This window comes from Uranotaenia lowii, chromosome 1 (assembly GCF_029784155.1).
Source record: "Uranotaenia lowii strain MFRU-FL chromosome 1, ASM2978415v1, whole genome shotgun sequence".
In the NCBI taxonomy this organism is placed as follows: domain Eukaryota; kingdom Metazoa; phylum Arthropoda; class Insecta; order Diptera; family Culicidae; genus Uranotaenia; species Uranotaenia lowii.
The window spans coordinates 128143878-128168877 of NC_073691.1; the positions used below are offsets into that span (position 1 = coordinate 128143878).

Sequence of the window (25000 nt, forward strand, 5' to 3'; positions counted from 1 at the left end):
AAAAATGTTTGGATGATAGAAATTTCAGTGTTGACAAACGCGTGATGCAAAACAATCATATTGCAGCATTTGGATATGAAATTTACAAGGTGTTTCTTTGATTTGCATTTTGTTGCATTTTACCCCACACTGGTAACTGAATTATAAAAATATTTATTTAAAAAAATTGAGTGATTTTTCGAAAACTATTTTTACATCAAAAGTGTTGGTATAGGATGAGGAAACCAGTATAAAGTTTGTAGGTGATATTATCAAGCCAATCCTTCATACTGGGTATAGTTTTTTACAGCATCGAAAAATGTTAAAAATTGTACATTTATTGTTCGATTTTTTAAATTTTATATGAAAATCAAAAACTTCGAAAAATTATCTCAAGATGCTAGAAATTATGTCATTATCATGTTGTAATCATTAAAAGATATCTTTATCTCATTACATTAAATTAAAAATTGAATCAGTGTGGTGTTATCTAAATGTTGCATCCAACCCCGCTGTTGCATGATGCCCCGTTTGACGGTACCTAAAAAAAGATCCTGAGTTCTCAAAATTCAGAAAAACCATGAAACTGAACCTTAGTAACTGAAGAAACAACACAAGACTTGAAAATCTCAATAAATTGAATCTGGAAAAAAGATAAGATTAAAAAAATTTAAATATTCATGTTAAGAGAATCACTCAATGATATTTGCAACTTAACTATGAGATCATTTTTAAAATAATTCGAGAATGATAATTTGGAAATGATGTGCTGACTTCAGGATATTGACTTCAGTAGATGATCAAATTTTGGTTAAATCAGTTGAAAATGTTTCAATACGAATTTCAATTCTAAGACCGAAATTGGGATGGAAATTCAATAAAGAAACTCTGTACTGTTGATTGGTCCAATTTATACAACTATAGTTTTTTTTAAAGTTTTTGTTTTCGAAAATTGGGAGGGAAAAGGGTTGAGAATTTATAAACCAACGGAAATTTCAATAATAATGATCGGAAAGTGAAAAGTTTTGATAATAATACCCGGTGTTCACCCGGATACTTTGCGGGTAAGATTCTGAAATGCTTATCATAAAGTTTCTCTGTTCTCTCTTAGCACAGTGAGCCAGTTTTGGTGAAATAAGCTGCTAGTTTAGTGTAGTAAGCATTACTTGGAAAGTTGAAATAATAATAAACATTATCATTGTGCAAGACGTTTGTATGCAATGAAAATGAGGAGATGTTTTTCTTAATTTTTCCTGTTCTGTACTGAATTTCCCGACTGACATGTTTCGATAAAAAAATAAAAATTTGTGGTGAATTTTGAATTTTGAGTAGAAATTTTTAAAATTCAATACCAAGATTTTGATATTTTTAGCTCACAAAATTCAGGAGAACTTCTTCACTTCTAATTCTAGGGAGCCCCCTAACTTATGCAAGAGAAAAACTATTCTAGATATTATTTCCCGGGTTCCTTTAGTTGTTATATTTCAAATTGTCATTCCGATTTTCTAGTTTTTTCATAGAATGTTGAAACTTTTTTTTCTTTCGGGGGGCCCCCCTGAGCCGGGGGGCCCGGGGCAATTGCCCCTTTTGCCCCCCCCTTAATCCGGTCTTGATGGACGGCCAAAACTTGTGGTCTATTTGTCGCGATAGAAAACTTTCTATCTATGCCAAAGCTGTCAAAATTCCTACCACTTTTTCCCAACACGGGTGAACTCACTCTTAGAGCGAGCTGTGGAGATGCGGTTGTGTTACGTACGGAAGAAGAGGCGAGAGTAGAATGATCGAATGAACGAAAATTGGGTACGTAATATTTGAACGGAACGTGTATGGTTTGTTTTCATTCCTGTTGCCGATGCCGGTAAATTACTTCAGGTTTTGTTCGGTACGTGTCGATACTAGATATGTTAGATCAAAATAATCTTTCAGTTCAGATTAAGGAATACTTTTTTGCAATATAAACTTGTAAATTAAACTGGTCCCTCTAAATGGACCCGTCAGTACTAAAGGATATAATATTGAATGTAAAGCAACCGCTTGTACTAGCCAATTTGAAGATTCCGTGGTGTTGTTTCCGTGATGAGAAATCTTTCGAGGAATGGTTGCAACCTATGGACTGTCAAAAGCCAGCAGGATTCCACTTCGATAGTGGCTCCCTGCGGCATGGGTCTCTGCCACAATGGGAACGAAATCGTAACAAAGTAATGATGTCCATGACCCACTTTTTGAGAAATGCATCAACGCGAACTGGTCATTTCGAGAACAACTGGGCGTCCTATAGTTACCGATACATCGAAGAACTTCCCGCTGCATGTCGGAAAAACGTAGACTTTAGTTCGTTCGGATTTCCCGAGGTCAGCGAAGATATTTCATTTTGGCTGGGATCAACTGGAGCTCATACACCGTGTCACTACGATACCTACGGATGTAACATCGTGGTCCAGGTGCACGGACGGAAATCTTGGCTGTTATTCCCGCCAGAGGCGCCCTTGACAAAGATGCGGGTCCCCTACGAAGAATCAAGCGTGTACTGCGAGGAAAATTTTTACAGCCCCCCTGGATACTCACAATTTTTGGGTAAGTAGGGTAGAAGCACTAGTTTTGGAACAGGTACCAGATATTGAACACTAAATAGGTAGTAGAACAAAAACCAATTAAAACTACATATCTAATATGCAGTAGAGAAAAAAAAACAAACAAAAACCATTGCGCCATTATTAAAACATCCTTGTCATCTGCTCAAAAACTCTCCTCCTTCTCCTAGTCCACACTCGGCAACTTGAAATGCGATTTCAGTTGTTGAGACTTGTTTATGTTCACATTTTGAATTTGTATGGGTGACTTTCAGCAACAAAAATGTAAACAAAAACATGATGAGATGAGAACATTGATGAGACAACCGAAACCGCAGTTCAAGATAGGCTTAAGGAGAACCAATCTGAGAAACTTATTTATTTATTTATTTATTTCGTCAATTATTTGTAGACATAGATATACATTGTTGATTTCGCTTAAAACTATACAAAATATAAAAATCAATAGGATTGTGAGTTCAATGACTTAAAATGCACAGACTTTGCCCAGATTTTACAGGCTTTATGAGTGATGAAATCAATTTTCATATATTGGATATGATCCGTAAGTGCCAGATTATACTAGAAATCTCGCTTGTATGCATTACTGATATTTCATCAATCATTCATTAAAACTTTTTCCAATTAGATCGGTATGGAAATAGTGTTTGTCATATAGTTCTCAACTCGAAAATAACCCGAATACAAAACAACACTAACACCCCAAATTTAAAATTTTCCTTGTGCACAGACATACATTTTTTTCCCAAATTGCCCAGATTTTTTTTTTTAACCTCAACACCCACGCTCGAATATGATTAACCATTTATGTTTAAAGAATATCCATTACAATTATATCAATGCGATCTGTTCATCTTGTTCTGATGATTGTCCTGTGTCAATAATTGTCCTATTAATTGTTTAAGTCACCACCGAATTGATTCCGATCCAGCCTTCCGTTGTACCATTCGGGACTCTGTTGCTGCTGAGCTGCTGTTGGTTTGGAGATTGATTGTGTTGTTGGTCAGGGTTTTGGAATTCCGTTGTTGCTAACCCGGGAAGATGTATCACACTCAGAAAAATCCTATTTATATGCCATAAGATTCTCTTATGAAGGGGCGCCATAAGAAAAAAATAATGAAATTCAAAAGATTGTCTCATGACAGAATGAGCTCAAAGGATGAAATTCACATAGTTGAATGCTGTCAAAACAAAGACACATTCGAATCCAGAGATTTTGAGAATCCAGTGATCCGACAAGTACTTGATGAATTCTTTCACTTACCTACACTGCCGTTCTAAGCAAGAATGTCCCATGTGACTTTTGGGTCATTTTCACTTTTTTGCTGGAAACGGTCTCTTTTAGTGTTAATTTTCGAATAAAAACACAAACAAGTATACTTTGTTCTGAACTTATACGAAATTTTCATCAAGGTGGTTGTCTCTATGTTGATAGTTCTACGCAAGAATGTCACACTAGAGGAAATTCTATGAAAAATGCAAATTTTATCAAAAAATTGTCTTAAGATGAGTTCAAACTGTTGAATTTAATGTTATTCACTGAAAAGAACACTAAAATAGAGGGCAGAGGAGGAGCGAGAAGCCTTGAGTGTTTTATTCAGAGAAATTTTCACTAAACACTTTTCGGTAGGCACTACTTACAAGATACATACTCAACTATACATTTTTATAAACAAAGAGGAACGTATTTCTTAAATTACCGTTTAGCATGAGTTTTTGGGAAAAAAAAACTACGCAAGCTTTTAAAATGATAGAAAAATTGTAGCCGTGTGACAGTTTTTCGTAGAACTAGTATCGACATGCGTTCTGATTCTACGCAAAAGTGTCACACGGAGCATTTTTGGCTCTAATTTGCTGTTCTTTTTTGTAGGAAATGTAATTTTTTTGGCAGAAAACATTGTAAAATGATTAACTTGAACTGTTCACTACGAAAAAACTGGGGGTGAATGTTTAGTTTGAGCGAAAAATTGGAAATATAGCTGATATTTTAATCGCGTTTTTCTCGTTTGCACGTTTTTTTCACATGGGACAATATTGCTTAGAACGGCAGTACAGCTTTTCCAGTTTTTGCGCATAGCGCATATCACGGTCATTGACACATATCATCGTCGCGCCTTGCTTGACGATCGGGCGCAACACCATCGCCTTGCTGTTATAATGCTGAGCCTGTGTCGTTACCACAGTACATAGCACCACCAATTCGAGATTGTGATCCTACCACAGTTGATGCTTCCTCCGTGGTAGCCGAGACGTTCTTCCGATCTCGATTTGTGGTCGATGCCACAGTTGATACTGCCTCCGTTGTGTGCCAAGACGTTCTTCCGATCTCGGTTTGAGGTCTTCTTACCGTTGATTCTGCGAACGACACCGCTGACCGATCTCCGTTGGCTTTGTAGGTATCCGTTGACACAATTGACACGTTGCAGCCAATGCGGCTGAAGCTGTCGATTGCCCCGGTTGATCGCCAGGGTGCTGCGAATGATGCCCGACTCTGTTTGGTGGGATTATTTGGCGTAAGACCACTGTACGTAGACAGCTGGAGCTGCCGTGGATTTCTTCTCAGCGCTTGTGCAAGATGCAGATGAGCGCGTGGCGCAGCTATACTAGGGGGGAAAGGAACAATTATTTCCGTGCTCAACCTCTGTATTTAAATGGTGCTTACTTGGCGCTTTTCGTTCCCGACGTTTGTGTCGTTTAGTGGACCTGCTGTTGCCATATTTTTGGGAAACACCATACCTTTTTAAAACAGCTTTAAAGCTTTGAAAAGATACGATTTTTTCCCCATCACCGTCCAAATTCTAACACAAAAGCCTTTGATTATTTTTATAAGAATCATATTTGTCGATTTCGAAATATGGTGTTCAATATCAAGCATTCTACTCAACAATACTTATAATTTCCCCTTTTCTAGGTGTAGAAAATGACGCTTATCATATTATTTTAGAACCAGGAATGGCCCTGGTAGTTCCTCCCAAATGGTGGCATTATGTTGAAAATTTGGAATGCTCACTCAATTTTAATACTTGGATTCCTTTGGTAAGCAGATTGGAAGTAGTTTGGAATATTGAACGGAATAATCCCTCTCTTTTTTGTGTGTTTCATCCTACAGGTGTCAGATATCGATGAACGGTTATCCGAGTGTTTGACACGTATCATCGTGCATAGTTATATCAGTGAAAAAGACGATAAAATCCTGAAACATGTTTATAATCCAAATGAGGTATGGTTATCTTGGTTCATAAAATAACCTTCATTTGCTTTTAAAGCGGGCCATATACTACACAAATGGCTTGTGCAAATTCGATGATTCCACGACGCTTGTTTGATTCTATGCTCGCCCACACACGATACAAACATATTTCAAGCGGACACAAACAATTGCTGGCGAAAACAACAACAACAAAAACCCTCTCCACCCCGGCTGGTGCTAAATAAATGGCCTGAATTTTGTGCAAACAGCACCATACACCATGCCATAGCTGGTTGTTTGTACAAAATATTTCAATCCCGACCGATTTTACTCAAAACGTTTGCACGATCATTCAAGCAGTGCTATATACGATACAAATCGTCTTCACAGCGACAGAATGTCATCGAATTTCATCGCATTTGCACAAATGTTGTGTAGTCTATGGCCCGATCAAATGAATGGTTTTTAAGTTACACACATTTATAACTTCCCCATTTCTAAAAACTAAGCTTGAGAATTGAGTTGATTGGTACAAACTTTGTAATATATGTAGTTTGGAAACATTAACTAACTATATTTTTTACAGCTTCCAGTCAGCGCAGAGTTGTCTACGGCCAATCTCAATTTAACATTAGAATATCTTTTGAATCAAAGAGCTTGCAACAAACGACAACACAAAGACCACCAATACAACACCAATTACCTGACACAACCTGACCTGGATGGTCTCATAGCCTCCCACTCCAGCTATATAAAACCCGTCAGACGCCTGAAGAATTACGAATTTTTTCATTTGATCAAACAAAATCAACAACGATTCGATGAACATTTTGAAGAACTTGATCCCGACGAGGAGGAAAAATCCCGAATCACTAAAGTTATCAATCAATGCTGTCATCCTGAAGTAATTGATTTAGTCAAACAGTATCTGGAGTAGTTATGTATCGTAATATATTTTTTTAGGAAAGATTTATTGTGTTTTGATTTGATAAAATGGTTTTATATTGTAAAAACTTGATTTATAGTTGATTTTATTTTTAATTGCAATGTATGTATTATTATAGATTTGCTTTTTTACCATTGATTATGCATAACATAGACAGAGTTAGTCTCGAGTTATAGTGATAAATTTATCATTATTACTGCCAGTCCACTAGGCTAAGAAGAAGTGTTTAGCCTGCCTGTAGAATATAAAGCAGCTTCCATCGACAGAAGAGTCAAAATAAGCGCAATACATACCTCTCTATGAAGTGAGTAAAACTGCATCCATTCTGGCAACTACCGCTGGGACTAAATGAACACTTGCTCAGAGGCTAGGGCTTCAGTAAATGGTTTGACGATTACGCTCGTTACGAAACAGAAAATCAGCCCGAAAAATATTGAGATAGGTAACGCCGGCAGAGCCTTCCGAAATATAGCCAGCAGCAGTAACGTTAGGCAGAGACCCTGTTAAAAGAAAGTTAAACGTTAAATCCAAGGTGAATCTATTTACAATAAGAAAAGTAATGTCGTGTAAATAATTTATTTTATATCTTGAATCAAAAATCGCCTACTATCGAATGATAATGACATTGTCCCACCCAACTTTTCGTGCCAAAAAAAAATGAAATCTTTGTCGTTGTCGTACGCTCGGAACGATAGAGATAAATTTCTCTGCTGATGGATTCCTATAATATTTTTTTTAGAACATTCGTTTGTAGCCATGGTCTATGTGGCTGGTTTCGGAACGAAATCTATTAAAGTAAGTTCCAGTACATAAAAAAAAATCAACTTATCGGGTGTAATTAGTTCTAAGATTTAAAAAGGCCTCCGCTGGAATTATAAATGGTTGGAATAATGAATGAGGAGCACTAACGTAATTTAATTTAAAAAAAGTCAGAAAAAAAAGGAAAACATAAGCTTGTGAAGCACCGTGAAGGACGGAATCAACAAGTTGTATGTTGAGTTTAACCTTTTTCTATCAATTTGCTGCAAGTTCCGATCCGATAACTTAAACATATTTCGTTCCAAAACTGGTAAGATCGGCCATGGCCACGACCCAGCGTCTCCGTATCGCTTCCCCTGTCGATGTTCTTCAAGAAGAGGCCAAGAGCTGTCGCAAGTCTCGATCCGATAACTTTGACATATTTCGCTCCGGAACTGGCCAGATTGACTATGGCCACGACCCAGTGTCCCCAATCCGCTTCTCCTATCGATTTCCTTCATGAAGAGGCCAAGACCTTTTTATCAATATGTCGCAAGTCTCGATCCGATAACTTTGACATATTTCGTTCCGGAACCGGCCAGATTGGTCATGGCCACGACCCAGAGGCCAGGAGCTTTCTATTAATATGCCGCAAATCTCGATCCGAAAACTGTGACATATTTCGTTCCGGAACCGGCCAGATCGGCTATGGCCACGATCCAGTGTCCCCAAATCACTTCTCCTATCGATTTCCTTTATGAAGAGGCCAAGAGCTTTCTATCAATATGCCGCAAGTCTCAATCCGATAATTTTGACATATTTCGTTCCGGAACCGGCCAGATTGGCCACGCCCACGACCCAGTGCCACTTCTGACATGGTTTCCCTTAAATAAAGGCCAAGTGCTATTCTCAGATAGGTTACAGGGTGGCCACTCAAAATTAATTTTTGGTTTCCCGCATTTTTCCCGCATGGTCTCACGAAATTCCCGGTTTTATACAACAGAAATCCAAACAAAATTCCGATTACTCATTTTTGAAACCATAGGGGAGAGTGGGGATACTTGATCCCCTTTTCTTATTTTCACCATATCTTTTTGGAAAAATTAAGCAACTCGCCGTCTTTGACATTTTCTTACAGCTTGTAACTTCAAGTTTCTATGCTCCAAAAAATAGAACGATACTTGAACCCGTTGATGAACTAGCAGCATTTTCGTGGGAGTAAAAAAATTGCGATTTTTCTGAAGTTAGGGGAGACTTGATCCCCTATTGAAGGAGACTTGATTTTTTATTCAGGAAGCCCTAATCCTTGTATAATAATCAAACAAAACCTAAAGATAGAATGTTAATCGACTATTTTGGTAATGTTTGTTCTCATTTCACAATTTATAGCAGATATAAAAAGAAAATTCTATAACTTTGTCTCAACGCTAATAACATTGCATACTTAAAGGCGCTATTTTTTATAATTAAAAGAAAATTAATTATTTTTGCTCTTTTCTTCAGACAATTGTTTGATAAATATTAGTTTTTGGATAAATAATAGTAATCTCGTAATCAGCAATCATAACGATCAATTCAGAAGAAGAATATGCCGTTTGGAAGGGGGATCAATTGTACCCAACTCTAAGGGATCAAGTGTACCCATAATCAACATTTTAGAAAACTTTTTCTGAAAAAAGTTGAGAGTTTTCCATTGCTTTGAAAATATGGCATTATGAAGTTCATTTTACGCTCGAACGATTGATACATTGGAACAAATATTTTTTTCATAATTTTCCCATGTAAGGAACATTTTAAAGTGATGAAAAAAGATCTTCAAGTTACATTTTGTGAAATTTTTCAAACAAAGTTCAATTACTCAAACAATTATTTTGTTAAAATTTTTTAAACTACAAGCATTGTTATTTTGCTCATTTTGGCACATTTTTCTAGAACATTTGATCTTTGTAAGACATTCCAGTTTCGAGATATAGCTAAGGAATCAAGTATCCCCAGGGATCAAGTATCCTCATTCTCCCCTATACCTAAACGAAAATCGACTAAGCTTTCTTTTAGTGGTGAATGATCTTTAAATGGTTTTGTTTCAGTTATGTTTACCAATTAACCTACAAATCATTAGATTGATACGCATTCGTCCTTAACAACCACATCATGCGACATCATCGGGTCCAATGTTGAATGGCTTGAAGGGGGCTGTTCACTAATTACGTAAGCACGATTTAGGAAATTTTTAGAAATAATAGCTCGAAAATTTGAAAATGTTCGGGAAAAAGTTGTTTATTGAACCTACAGTTGGAACAGAATAAGACGGATTCGTACGGTTTTGTTTTCGAGGATATGGAAGCGCCGATGTACAAGACTCTTGTGACAAGAACCAGCTAACCAGGACAAGGGATGGTGATGAAATTACAGCATATAATATAACCGATAGTCTCCCTCAAAAGTTTGGGACGTTATCGTGAACATTTGGTGAGTTTGTTCCATTTATCTCTATGTATCAGAAAAATATTTCGGAAGTTCAACGAAGTTTTTGTCTTGAGAAGGAAACAAAATTTAAAAGTCCACTGAATGTACCGGCAACAAATCATTCAAGACATTCTTTCTTTTTTACCATGTCATTCAAAGTTTTGAATCGAGGTTGTTAAGTTTTAGTGGACGTTATTCATTTTAAATGAAAAATTTTTAAAATTAATTACAGTCCTCGACCGGAAGTGAAGCAGGAAAACCGATTGTATCATGTGTATTGATTGTAGTACAACCAATTTTGATTTTTTGAAATGGTGATGAAAATAATTTATAAATGTTGAGGCTAGTTAGGAGACACTGTACTATGAATTTTCAAATAGTAAGCAAAGTTCTAAAGAAAAATTGAATTTTTTTTCCAAAACATTAATCACAAATTTATCAAAGAACATTCAATCAATTGACGTAAAATGCTAGTTTTTAAGTTGACGTCAACAGTTTTTGCTCAGTGAAAAATTGTTGTTGTTGTTGTTGTTGCAAAAAGTTAGATCGAAATCAAAATCAGATAGATAACAAACGCAAAGGAGAACACAATCGTGGAAAATAATTTTGTACATAAGATAAATATCACGAAAACTTAAAGATTGTTGGAAGCCGCGTTCGAAATTCTGGTTGTATTCTGTTTTCGAAATTAAATTATCTAAAGCTGCCCCCCCCAAATCTTAGAAGCAAATGTCCAATTCATTCATTCAACTAACCCACGGATACAAGAAGAAAAGATTTTCCATCGATGATAATGATGGCTTATTTGGTAAGATCCACCCCTTTTACATTTTTAACTTTCACATTGTATTAGTTGCGTTCCAGTTCTTAAATCATCAACATATATTTATTTATAGTCCATATGAAGCGTTTGGCAGGGAACTCCACGCTTTATTCTTCCCTTTGTTCCAGTATCTTAAGCGGTAATTACCACATGGTTGGCCTGGCCGTAGTAGTATCTGCAATGCATGTTCTATGTAAAAGATACTATGTTGAAAAGAAACATGAAGAGCGCAAGTTTTTCATTTTCCAGGATGCTTACATGTTTTGACTATGTTGGTAAAATCAGATAAGAAGATAAGAAGCACGATTTAGGAAATTTTTAAACCCCTCCTCCCTAGTAAGACAAAGTAAGATTTAAAAAAAAACCCTCCCCCCCCACCCCTAGTAAACTGACACGTTTTTTTTTTTTAAATAAGGGGTTTAAGGGATAAATCATCCGCACAGGATAAAAATCCCAAAGAAAGAAAAGAAAAAAATATTAGTTTGAAAATATTAAAAATGTGTCATCCGTCCGTGCTTATGAGCAAAGCACCTTTTAAGTAAAACTTAACAACTGCATTTGAAAAGCACAATTTATAAATAAAGAACAGATGAAATGTCATAAACGATTATAGAAAACATTTTTTAAGACATAGCATGTTTGGGGTAACAATAATCTTCCATAAATTTTCACAATCGAATAAACAATATAAAATCTAAATTCCGATTACAAAAAGAGTAAAGATCAGGTTAGCACAAGGTACCGTAAAAAATTGTTATGTTTTTGACCTGAAAATCATAAAAATCTTAAAAAATAAGGATTTTATACTACTAGAATTGCTGCAAAAATTGTTAACGACATTACCGTTGTCAACTAGCCTAAAAGCTCATTTCATCGGTGAGCGATAAAGTTTTAGAATTTTTCTTTGGCAAATCGTTTAGAGTTGGAAGGGGCTATCACTGAAAAACTGTCTATCTATTCATTATCTATGCATTTTCTAAAGCACCGCATATTGATTTTAAAAGACTTTTTCTTGATGAAATAATTTTCGAGATATGATGGATTCAAATCGTGGTGTCATAACGCGCAACTTTCTTTTTTGTTTCTAAAAATTTTGCAATCAAAAAGATTGTTATGATGAAAAGCGAAATGCAACGATCTTTTTTAATAACGTGATTTAGTGTTTTTGCATTTTTTTTTGTTTCGATTATAGTCGTTTTACCATATTTATGGCATTCGCGACTTTATCAACGTTACAGTTGGCGGATAGTTATTGAAAAACTTATCCGGTACAACTGTGTTCGATATTTACTCTTGGGCTCGAACTCACGGACATCGGCTCAGGAGACAACAGACTTGCCAACTGAGCTATATCACAAGCCCTAGTGTTTTTGCATGTTTATTTGAATTGGTACTCTCTATATTTTATAGAACCAGCGATTTTATTGTATTATTGTACGTTTCGGTGGTCGAGTGGTTAGCGTGGTAAGACGATAATCGCTGGTCTACTGATGGCATGGGTTCGATTCCCACCTCGGCACTGGGTGTTAAATTTTAATCTTAAGTTGTCCACGTCATTTATTCAGTCTGTAAAGCCTAAATCGGCTAAGACGGTGTAGGGGAAAAGTTCATATAACGCCCCATGTGGCTAATACGCGCCACCTTTGTTTTGAAGAATCTGAAACATTTTAAGCCGGCAAAATATTACCAATTTGTTATAAATGCTGTGATTGGTGATGGCAAGTATGAACTTTTCCTTAAAATGCCCTTGTGTCGTGGTAATTTTACAATTTAGGTTTTTCATCATTTTGATCTAAATTTTAAAACACTTTCAATAAGATGTCACCAAGCAGAGAAAATCGAATAAGACAATATTTTCTGACACATCGATAGAGGAGAATCTAAACTATGATTTTATGCTAAAAAATCATACAGAACTCGCAAAGGTATGCTTTTTATGGGTATGTTCTATTTCGGCCCATGCGCTCGTTATAACGCGCCAATCGTAGTAGGCTGAAAATAGCATTAATTTTTCAAAAAGGCCAATTTTCATTGAAAATGAACAAAAAGTCTTAAACCATATTTTTAACGTTAATTCAGCCCAAAAAATCTACTTTTCATTTTTTTTAAAATTTTGATTAGTCCATTTTGATTTTCTTTTCAGTCAAAGTGTCTGTAAGTATTGGTGTGTTTTTGGTCTTCGGCTGCTTTCGGGTGTGTTCGGCTGCTAGGCGCATATTGAATACACAGCGGCGCATATTTGCAACACAGTTTTGTTCTGTGGCTTTGAATATGGTTTTTAAAAATCAAGTTTTTGAAGCAACTATAGCAATTTGAGTAATAAAATATCATAGGCATTTGTAGAAAACACTTTTCTTCAACGATTGCATCCATTTTCAACACAATTTGTACGTGGAATACATAGAAAATCAGCGATTCGCTTAGGTGGCGCATAATAGGGCATGTTCCCCTATGTCTTTAATTCACAGATGGTGAAAGATAAAAAGCATTACATCAAAAATACCCAAAAAAATAGGTAGTGAGTAATACGGTTTCGTATGGCTGTGACGAATTATCAACATTTCTTACGTAAGATTTTTGAAATAAAGATATGATTATGAATAATGCAAAAATAATGTTAGTTTTTTTATCATTATTGAAATTTGCGTTGATTTATACAATCTACAACCTTTTAAGTTATAAAAAAAGGTAACTGTTGACTAAATAGGATCATCTGCAAAACTAAATTCCGCTGTTGAATTTTTATTCCAATTTGAATCTAAGGTTTGAATATCTGATTGAAACTTTTCCAACCGATTAAGCCCAAATTTCATACTTTTGATTTTGGTTTACTTTTTTTTACTATCCTCTACTAAAGGAAATACCCTGAATTCAGCATATTATTCTCTAAATGACCATTCTTAAACTATTATTATCATTAAAATACTCTAATTTCATGGAGCGATTCTCTAAACATGAATATTTTCAATCTCATCTTATTCCAGATTGATGATTCTGTGTCTTGAAAATCTAATTTTTATTCTAAATTATTTCTGTCACATTTAGGAGAATTTTTTGACAAAAGCTTCTTATTTTTATTAAAAAAACAGTTTTTTTTTTTTAAATGAATAAATAATTTAAAATTTTGAGTTTTTATCCGCATTTCATTTTAAAAATTTAAACACGTTATACATGAACATTTTTTTTGTGTTTTAAAGATATGAAAGTGAAATAACATTTGGAATTAGGATTTGAATTACGAATTTTGCTATTTCTGCTTTTCTCTGATTGTAACACTTTTTTTTATTTTCTTTTTTTTGTACACTTTATTTTTAGAGGGCAGAGGTGCAAAGAGATTACTTTAAGCCGATTCTTACAGCCCGACGTCAGTCACGAAAGAATCATCTTGCAAAGTTGCAAACTGATTCTTTCTCCCTTACGTACAGAACGTCGAACGTGTCTGCAAGTAAAAGTCATCCGCGCGATAAAATCCTTTGACTGCACGTTCCGAAAAATTCAAACGATTCTTCGAAGTTAAGATCACTTGCAAACTTGCAAGCCCGAAGATAAAATCCCTTGAGCCGAACAGAGAGAATCATTCCGAAGATAGCTGCAGTCATCAAGTTGCTTGCTTGCAGCGCCGTGATGCGATGTACGTTTGCAAGCTTACAAGTTACAAAACGCTAGAATCCTCCTTGTGCGGATCAAAATGTATGTTCCCCCTACGACGATGTTTGTTCGCAAATTTGCTTGTTACGTTTGGTCGACAATTTTGAAATCAAATGTCCGATGCGGATGCGTGCTATAATAATTCTGGCAACCTTATACATGACACGAATGCCACAAGGTAATGTGGTTGGTACAAAGAAAGTGATGAACAAACACGCACACTATTACAGAACTCGTTATTCAAAAAGTAAAAAGGTAAACAAAGCCTACGTCATTTGTCAGGATGTTTATGTATCCTAGGCGAGAATCTTAAACAGCAGTTGGCAATGATTTTTTTCTCTAGTTTTCTCTGGTACAGCGATGATGGTTGTTTGTTTGAAAATGCAACTGACGTCACAAATTGCCTTGGTTACAATGATTACAAAAAAAAAAGTTTAACACGGGATTTCCATCGCCACCTGAGATATGTATACAGGTTGGAGACAAGGTCGGTAAAGTGTTACAAATGAAACTTTGAAAAAAATTGATAATACATTGAACCCAAATTCACTCTTAAAATACACATGATTTTTCACTTAAAAACAAGGATCCAGTGATTTTCTTCCATTCAAGTACGACATATACATTTCACTTGGCAATCACTTAAATCACAGAGAACAGACATACAAGCTAGTTGTGTAAGAATCCCAACACCCTTTTTGAACCAATTCTTGATTTTTGGTTGGGCCACCAGATGTCTCCAAACACACCAAAGAGAACTGTCAAAACAAAGCTGACTAAGTTTCAGTCAGTTTTCTATAGGTCGTATGAGCTGCTTAGCATGCTTCAAGAATATCGCTATTGAAGTTTCGTAAAACGTTCATCATGTTGCATAAAAAAAAATTAAAAAAGTTATTATCTTTTTCCATCCAATTTGTTAGAAATACAAAGTTTAAAACAGCTGGATGCTAAAGTTATATGTGAAAGTAACCCGCTTTGAGATGCCTAGAATCAGTACTGCTGGGTGAGACTGATCGTCAAGAATGTTCTTGTATTTGACTGGACATAGGAGATGCATTTTCTAACATAAATTACTGTTCAAGAAGTGAGAAATCTTATACCAAAGCTGTTAGTTATCTTAACTGTTATAGTAGTGCAAAAATAAAGAAAGTGAAATCCCTCCCAGTTAAAAGTAACTCTGATTTCATTTATTTAGTAATAAATTAAAGCCGTTCATTTTACTGAGACATTGGACTCATTTTTTGTGAGTTCATATACGATTACGTCTTTCCGAAAACTGGGTACACGAAAATTTGATTTGTAACTTTTGAACGGCGCAATAGATGGCACTGTTTGTAGTCAATTTCTAACGTATTTTTTGGTGATAGCATTTGAAATTTTACACACTTTTTTGACGATTTTTTGTTCGAGCTTGTATGTCTGTTCTCTGTGCTTAAATTTCAAGTGAATTCATCCACATTCACCTCAGTCGTCACCAGGGATGCCAGGTGTTGAGAAGTAAAAATCTGGGCAATTTTGAAAAAAAGTCTGTGTGTGTCTGTGCATAGGGAAGATCACAAATTTTGGTACCAAACAAGAAATTTGACGATGCGTGTGAGCGAGGGGGGGGGGGGGTGGGGGGGGTTGGGTGTGGTTGGGTCTAGGTTATACTGTGGTATTCGGGTTATTTTCGAGTAGAGAACTATATAACAAACACTGTTTCCTTCCACGTACCATGCCGATCTTATTTAAAAAATAATTGTTTAATGAATGATTGGTCAAATACCAATGAATACAAGCGAGATTTCAGTCTAATCTGGCACTTACGGATCAAATCCGATGCATGAATATTGATTTCAGCACTCAATTTTGAAAGTCTGTAAAATCTGGGCACTCTCAGCAAAAAACTGGGCAAAATCTGTGTCTGGCCAATACGAAGGGTCAAAAGTCTTGGTTTTACAGACAAATCTGGGAACCTGGCAACCCAGGTCGTCACCTGAATTTGAAGTGAGAAAAAATTTTCACTTCCCCATCACTTGAATTTCAAGTGAATGTCGGGTTGTAATTGTGTTTATTTTCAGAGTTCAAAATGGCAAATTCTAAATAGCAGCGTTTAAAGCTTATGCTGGATTTGGTTTTTCCCAATTCTTTACTAGGCGATTTTGACGGTAGTTTGTGTTGAACGTGATGTAAGAAAAAGTTATTTAAAAGTGTTATCATGTTTCAGCTTGTGGGCTGGACTGGACAGATTTTTAGGTTTGCAGCAGGGAAGATTTAGAAGTCGCACTATCCGTAGTAACCGATCTGCCTTGGGATTACGATGGAATTTTCCAATCAATAAATTTATGGCGATAGCGTAATGTAAGTATTTGAAATCGAAGTGGTGTTCTATAAATGTTCTGTTATTTAAAAACGCGAGAGATAATTAACTTGAAACTTACTTAGAAATTCAGATAAATTTCACTAGAACGTCATAGTGTGTGAATTACACACTGACCGGCCACTTAAGTGAATTCACTTGACCCATCACTTAAAATTCAAATGAAATTACGTATGGCGAGAATTTACTACAGATGTCACTTACTTTTTAAGTGAAAATTATTCTGCGTGTACGATTCCAATTTGAGACTTTGAATTGTGGGTCTGAATCAAATCCAATTTTATGTTTTCAATTCCACATACATACAGTTCAATCTGCTTCTAAATGGAATTTGAATTTAATTCTGTTGTAATTGATGTAATATATTCTTTGTCTGAAGCCTTAATGTTGCTTCCCAAATTCTATTAGTTGAATAATTCTTCCTAAGGCTATGATCATTTAGTATCCGGGCACTTTATTTCGGTGATAGCTACGTTGATAGAGCAAAACTGTAGTAGCGTTGTGTTGGTTATGAAAAGGACTATCTAGCCTATTTTTGATAGATTTTTAAGTTAACGTGTGTTTGAGATATTTACGATGCAAAAAGACATGGTAAAAATAATTTTGCACACTCCTTTTACGCATTTTGCGCCTCGAAAATTTTTCATTGTTGACTTGAAATCTCATGAACTGTTGATTTTTTCTGATTTTTTTTTTTTTTGGACCAAATGGTTGAGAAGTAAAAGGAGACACTCTAGGATCCACACGAAGTTCAAACCAACCAGCGGAGTGCAACCCTTGATCTTAAATATGGTAAAAAGTCTATGGTTATTGGGGATAACTGAATGCAGACTTCTTAAATAATGCAAAAAATCCATTTCCGGCAGGCAAAAAGTGTTGCCTAACTAGTAGACACCAAGTAAATAACTTATAATGATCAGTTCCAAAGATCGCAATCTGTGCATCCGGTTTTTACGCAATATGACAGATGTGTTCTGACAGACAAAAAATATTAAGTTAATACCGGATTTAAGAGGTCAAATTCTTCGAGACGCCTACTCATAAAAAAGGTTCCAACCAGATTCCAATTGCTTTTTTAGGTGAGTTTGTGTAAAATATCATGATTTTGCAAAGGTTTTGCTTCTGTGGTAAAATAAAAAATAAATCAAAACATGACTGAAAAAAGTGTGCAAAGATTAAAAAGAGATTTTATGAAAAAGTTAGAGTATTTCTTAAAACCATTGATTATTTTTTTAATATATTTTTACATTAAATGCCATATTAACACCTTCATTTCCTCCATAGAAAGTTTTTCGATCAAATGAATGTTTTTAAAATACACACGTTTGTAACTTTCCGGATTCTAAATGATCATAGCCTTAACAGTTTTTTTTTTGTATGTTTAAAATATTGTGTTCTCTGGGACAGTATAAGAAAAAATATTGATTCACAGGGGGCCCCAGTGAATAATTGCTAAGAAGTGTACACAGAAAATTTTTGCCTCGGTTTCCAGCAAAAAAAAACTGCTGGAAACGTTCAGCAATCCAAATGTTTGCTGGAAACCAGCAATCGGTTTTCGAATTGCTGGATTTTTCAGCAATCGGTTGTGTTCTTGTCATTTTTGCTGAAAAATCAGCAATCGATTTTCAAATTGCTGGACTTTCCACCAATTGATCTAGGTTGCTGGAAAATCAGCAATCGAGTTGTCACATTGGAGTTTGTTTGTTTTCGTACGCTGAAGCAAGGTGAGACTCTATTTTGCGAATTTTGGTTAGATTATTATAATTATTTTTATTTTTCTCTATATTCTAGCAACCAGACATAAGTCAAGGGTGAGTTTTAATTGGACAGATTTCATAAAAGATACTTATTATCTCTTTAATTGAAAATTGGATTTCGTGCAATGTTTTGCAGTCGCAGTAATCCGTACAAAGGTTGACTGAAAAGAGGTTAGCGTGTAGAACTCCGACAGATTTTACACTAATTTGACAGGTCGCACGAATGTGCAAGTTCGCTCAAATGTCGCAGTCATGAGTGCGCAGTCCAATTTAGTGCGCTGCGATTAATATAAGAACTCTTTTCTCAGGTGGCGAATGATCAACACTTTGGCACAAAGCTGCCACTCCAGGGCCGGTGTTGGAAAATTAAAAAAAAAAATAAGTTCTTGGAAAAAATGCAAACATAATTTAAAAATTAAAAAAACAAATTCTTTTTCATTTTTTTTTTTTTTTGTATTTTTGTAGCGGCCCACCACACTCCCCCACACCAAAAAACTCATATGAGCCTCCTGGTAATGGACGCTACTGTTCTCAGCACGTCTGGCAGCAAAACAAATTTAACTTAAACGCGAACAAACTTTAATCATGCTGAGAACACAAATTTTTTTTTTCAACGTAGTGCGAGGAAATGTATGATTTTATTTAAATAGATTACAATAAGAATCTCAATGGAAAAGGATTTCCTTTGAAGAGATTCAATATTTATTATTAATGAGGTACACTAAATTTATATATTTCTAGATTTACTAAATTACAAAAAAAAAGACTAAACGAAACTACTAGGCTACAAAAAAAACTAAATAAAGTAAAAAAAAACTGGCATTTGATCGACTTTTTTAACGGTTCAATTGTTCTTTGAATAGTTGTACTACTTTGACTTTGAACATGGAACGGTTGTTGATAGTCTTTATTTCAATAGGTAGGATGTTGTATTTAGTTGGTCCAATAAATGATATTCTTTTTTGCCCTAATGACGTCATGGATCGGCTTCGTTGCAGGTAATCAGATTGACGAGTATTATGAGTTCGCATACCCGTGGTAAAATGAAGATTTTGGTTATTGGTAGTTGAGTGTATATTATCATGAACATATATAATAGTTTGCAAGTCACAAAGTTCGTTTATTGGAAAAATATTATGCGTTCTCATTGAGTACAGTTGTTGAGTGGGAAAAAGCAAGGGTAGTCTGAAGATATTTTTCAAACATCTATTTTGCAGGGTCTGGAGTTTTTGTAGATGCGATAAAGAGGCCCTTCCCCATATCATAATTAGGTAGTTTAGGTGGGACTGAATAAAAGCATAGTAAAACTTTAGAAGAACATGTTGGGGGACCAAATTCCGCAATCTCCATAAAACACCACAAAGAGGAGAAATTTTGTTAACCAGATATTCCGTGTGACGACTCCAAGAAAGAGTTTCATCCAAGTAAATTCCCAAGTACTTAAAGCAATTTACTCTCTCAATAATATTTCCTTCCATAGTTGGGTCGTTGATTGACAATATTTTTTTATGTGATGAACGAAACAACATGTATTTAGTTTTTGTATAGTTAAGAGAAAGAAGGTTTTTGTTGAAATATTTTGATAGTAATATCAAGTCATTCTCCATTTGTTGTATGATAATATCGGTTGATGCAGCTGGGTAAAAAATAGCTGTGTCATCAGCAAATAAGCGGGCTGTTCCATAGAGTGGTAAGTTACAGAGATCATTGATATACAAGAGAAATAGTAACGGGCCAATATTGCTTCCTTGAGGAACACCAATATCAATTTTTCTCAAATCGCTTTTTGTATTCTCAATAGCAACAAACTGTTTTCTTCCCGATAAAAAGCTGCGGAGAATATCATTTGCTGCGCCTCTTATCCCATATTCATTCAGTTTTGACAATAATATCTCGTGATTCAGAGTGTCAAAAGCTTTCTTAAGATCCAGGAACAATGCACCAACGATATTTTTGGAATCGATATTAAAGATAATAGAATCAACTAATTCAGTTATAGCAATTAAAGTGCTAGATCCCGATCTGAATCCATACTGCAACTTATATAATATATTTTCCTGGTTCAAAAAATGTACAATTCTGTTCATTAGAAGTCATTGCTCATTATATGCACAGGCAGTAATCAATATTTAATTTAGAATTGAAATATAAATTTGGTACTAAATACCGCCGGTTGTTTTGAAAGAAATTGCTGGTGTCCAGCAATCTGGATTGCTGATTTTCCAGCATTTTGAATTGCTGGAAACCAGCATTAACGTTTGCTGTTTTTTCCAGCAATTTAAATTGCTGGAAAGTCAGCGGGACAAAAACCAGCAAAATTTCCAGCAAAAAAAAAATTTGCTGTGTATGCAAAAAAAAAAATGAAACACTTTGTTTTGTTAATAACTTTTGAATGCATGGATGAAAATTGATGAAATGCATGTTGTGAGTAAGTGTAGAGTTTTATGTTAAGAAAGATATGCTTTTTTTGGAGTCTCAAGTAAGTGCGCTAAGGTATTATTAATATCTACATCTGATAAATGAAGGTTAAGTATGGTAAATGAAAAAAAGACGGTAAGATATATTTTTATCAAAATAATCATACCCTTGTTAAAAATGCAACATTCATTAAATACGAGTCGATCTTTCATTGTACTAATTAAAAGATTGAAAGTCTAATCATAATTGCATGACCCATTTGGTCATGTGGCTATGATTGGGCGGGGCTTATTGACAAGGAAAGTAACCTCGGAATGTGCAGCTAGGTCTCTGTCATTCTGAAATGGGTTACTGGAATTGCAATAGAGCTAACACCTCCAGCACCCGCAACTGAACCAAATTAATCAAAATGATTAACACTGGTCCTTTTGCATAACATACCTGCCAGCTCAGGGGGTCGTTGGATGGAACACACACACACACACACACACACACACACACACACACACACACACACACACACACACACACACACACACACACACACACACACACATGGATGAAAATTGATGAAATTTTCATTGAAGCTGCTAATGTAATGTGTACGTGTACAAAATATGGTGAAAATCTGCCTAGTTATTTTTGAGATAGCGTCCAATACTGAAGTTCAGCGCACGTGCACTGTGTTTAAGTTGGATCTGGAATCGTGCCATTTCGCAAAGCTGGTGGAATGATGATCGAAATCGTTTTTGTGCCGAGGAGGACAATCGGCAAAATTTTTTGTAACTATATATTAAAAATTTAGTTATTTTGAAAGTCAATCTTCAGGAAATAGAGAACGTATTCCAAAACAGCCTTGATTTGAAAAACGAATGGTTAATAGTATGCATTATAGATGGCGCACGTGTTGCCAAATATTAAAGTCGAAAAACTTCTTCATTGGGAGCTATCTCAAAAATCAATTAACAGAACATCAGAAAAAATTGCACATATAAAAATTATATTACCAGGTAGCTTCCTTGAAAATTTTATCAATTAACATTCATGTATGTATGTATGGTTCCCCCATCGGTAGCAAGGTCCTGCCTATGTCTGTGTGGCTTGGCCTTCGATTTTCTTCTACGGCTTCCACGGTCCGATGGTTCGTCGAAGGAAGGCATCCAACCCTCAGAAACCTACAATGGCCGGCTACCCGTGCCGCTTGCAATAATTTCTTTAGGTTATCCCCAGATGCATTGCTCTAAGTTACAAAATAAATGGTATACTTTCAATAAGGAAAATATGTAAATTAAATCGATAATATAATAAAATGTAAATAATTATAATTATGGCATATTTTATTATAAAAAGGATACGGATCTGAAACGAGAATATTATTAAAACATTCAAAGTTTCAAATTAGTCACTGCACAACTAATTGATGCATTGATGTCTGTTGGTGCGAATTTCACATTGAAAATTATTTTTATTACTTTGAAAATAATTGGAAACGTGGAAATAGAATTTCTCATTAAATAGGTAAAAATGAACATAAGTAACAATCGAATCACTACCAGAATATTTTCGCAAACAGAGATAACATTGTTTTTAAGCATAAAACCAATGGATTAAGAATTGTCTGTAATGCTGTAATTATTTTAAAATTATTGTCTTAAAATACGATAATCTGGCACTTGCTGAGATCGTATTCATAGTATTTTTAAATAATCATTAAAATTTTTAAAGTGCATGCAAAGCAAAATTTATAACCGGTAAAATAAATTAATGATAAAAATTAAAATGAAATGAAAAGATTTCTCAGAATTGAATGTAATAAGGAGTTAATTTGTTCCCATACGAAGTCAAGTTAATTAATATTCACCCGAACTTTGACTAGGTTTTTTGAATAATTAATCATCAATCATTACCAACGTAAAGTTATATCTATAACAAAACTGTGATTGCACAAGTATTAAAAGCTGGACAATTTATTGCTTTATGTGGCTGATATGTTCCATATTTCATAATCTTTATTTAAGTGCTATCATATAGAAAGGTAAATTAGGAAACAGTTTATTCAATCCGCTGGAACAGTTCCAATTTAAATCCCTACTTAACACTAGAAGACGAATATGCATTCCGCTTGGAAAACCTAAGTCAAGTCTCGAGTCTCCCCAACAACATAGAGAAGATCTGCTACTTGACACTACCACCAAAAAGCGCAGCTGTCGCCCAAAGTGAGCCCTAAATAGCAACGACACAAACCTGCGCGAACCACACGAACGCTGAGCGCATGAACCAGCACGCTCACAAGTCAAGGATTACTACAATGGAAAAAATTTTCTTTCTGTACTCTTCCACAAATGAATGCAATAAAATGAAGCTATACTCATTTTCATAAATACCCTTTCTTGTTCAACGCGAATTTCACAAATTGTTCGTATTACTTTATCTTGTGATTGAACAAAAAATTTAACTAATAAATGTGGAGGCTAGATAAAATATAAAAATTATAGTCATTCAAATAATAAAACTACGACGAAAACTATGTTTAGAAATATTGAAAACAGAATGTACGAAATTGTAAAAAAAATGGCGCCTTAGAACGCTCTCACCAAGTTTTGCTCCATCTCCTGGGTCGCACCGCATCCATAGGTGGTATGAAAAAACCCTAGCAATTGCTTTTGCTAAACTAAATCGAGCATTCGAGCAGTCGCAGAAAGCAATTGCTTCGGTTGATATGAATAAAGTTTTTTCTGACAGCTGTTTTCTCAGTCAGGAGATTTTACTTTTAGAACAAGCTAGTTTGGTATGAATAAAGCCCAAATCTGAAGCAATCGCTCGAGAAATCTCCTAGCAATTACTTTATTTTCTAAGCATGCTTGGTAGCAGACTTTTCCAATAAACAAATTCTTCAACAACGTCATGAATTTATAAAATTAGCAATATTACACTGCAATACAATTTAAAAAGGCATTTTCAACATAGATAAAGAACAGTCGAAGTGATAACCCAACTTTTTTCATATTCCTGTTGTTGTATGAAATGATTCGTCTAAGATGAAACAAAACAAATCAATTAGTAAATATTTCAAATTAAAAAAAACCGGCTACAGTGGAAGAAGTCCCAATCGGCTTGAAGTTGGAAGAAAGTTGTAATAATTTAAAACATAATTCAGATCTCCCAAATTTATATGATTTTTTATAATTCAATGATTTAAAAAAACATCTTAAGTTAAGATGCACGCCTATTGCCTATTTTTTTTTATATATCGGATTATCCCGATCCGAGAACGTGTGGGAGAGCTTATGATAAATGTTAAAAAGCTAGGCCATTTTTTGTTTGACAATATTCAATTTTCTTTAAACATCAACATACGAGCATGTATTGACTTAAATTTTTCCGATCGTTCTTACACCCACCACCCGCACCGTCGATTTCATGGCTATTTTAGTCGTGCTTTTCATTTTTTTTATTGTCTTCTTTCATTTTACTTTAGAAAATTTCAGATTCTGCTGGTTGGATAGCTCTTTTTTTTTGAAGCAAAAGCTATGTTCTAAGACTTTAGTACACATCTGCTAAGCAAATGTTTATTCATACCAAACTAAGCAAATGCTTTGGGCTTTTGCTTTGCTTGATTTCGAGCAAAGTAAAAGCTACCGAAGCAATTACTAAACCTTATTCATACCACTACATGTCTCTATCGGGCGTTAACAACTTCTTTCACTTTCAAGATCACTCCAGCCAACAGCAAGCACACATTTTCCAAGCGACATATAGTATTTTTCTCGCCTCGCTCAAATGAATCACAATGCTTTCTTTGCTGTTTCATGTTTAAATTTCCAATCAACACATTTCCAGCAAATGGAACTCGCGATGTCGCAAACGCCATTATTTCACGTTAAGCTATTTCACATCCAATTTTCAATCAACGGAACTTATTATGCTTTTTCTTTAAAACTTCTAAGCTTTCTCCCCTTGGGCACGGTACATTACAAAACACACGACTGACAGCCAACCGAAATCTCTTTTAAACCAAGCTAACTTCTGCATCTCACTTATACAAAAACTTCGTATCAGAGCAAATACCAAAACGAACCGCACGC

The 25000-nt window shown here is 35.1% G+C and overlaps 2 protein-coding genes across 7 annotated transcripts in view; one reads left to right on the forward strand and one right to left on the reverse strand.

The window, feature by feature from the left end:
• Positions 1-521: 521 nt before the first annotated feature.
• On the forward strand, positions 522-6729 carry LOC129739950 (HSPB1-associated protein 1). Of its 2 annotated transcripts, none has more exons than XM_055731514.1 (4): positions 522-2553; positions 5482-5606; positions 5680-5790; positions 6347-6729. In XM_055731514.1, the coding sequence occupies exons 1-4, from the start codon at positions 1965-1967 to the stop codon at positions 6695-6697; spliced, it is 1176 nt and encodes a 391-aa protein (XP_055587489.1). In that variant the 5' UTR covers positions 522-1964; the 3' UTR covers positions 6698-6729. The 2 variants fall into 2 exon arrangements, with proteins under 2 accessions (XP_055587489.1, XP_055587491.1); XM_055731516.1 differs by having other exon boundaries at positions 5515-5606.
• The window catches only part of LOC129739946 (presenilin homolog), a 48931-nt gene continuing 30618 nt past the window's right edge, over positions 6688-25000 (reverse strand). For all 5 annotated transcript variants that reach the window (XM_055731501.1, XM_055731502.1, XM_055731498.1 and 2 more), the window contains exon 8: positions 6688-7206. In XM_055731501.1, the coding sequence (XP_055587476.1) occupies positions 7051-7206 (156 nt within the window). In that variant the 3' untranslated portion in view covers positions 6688-7050. The remainder of the gene's footprint in view (positions 7207-25000) is intronic.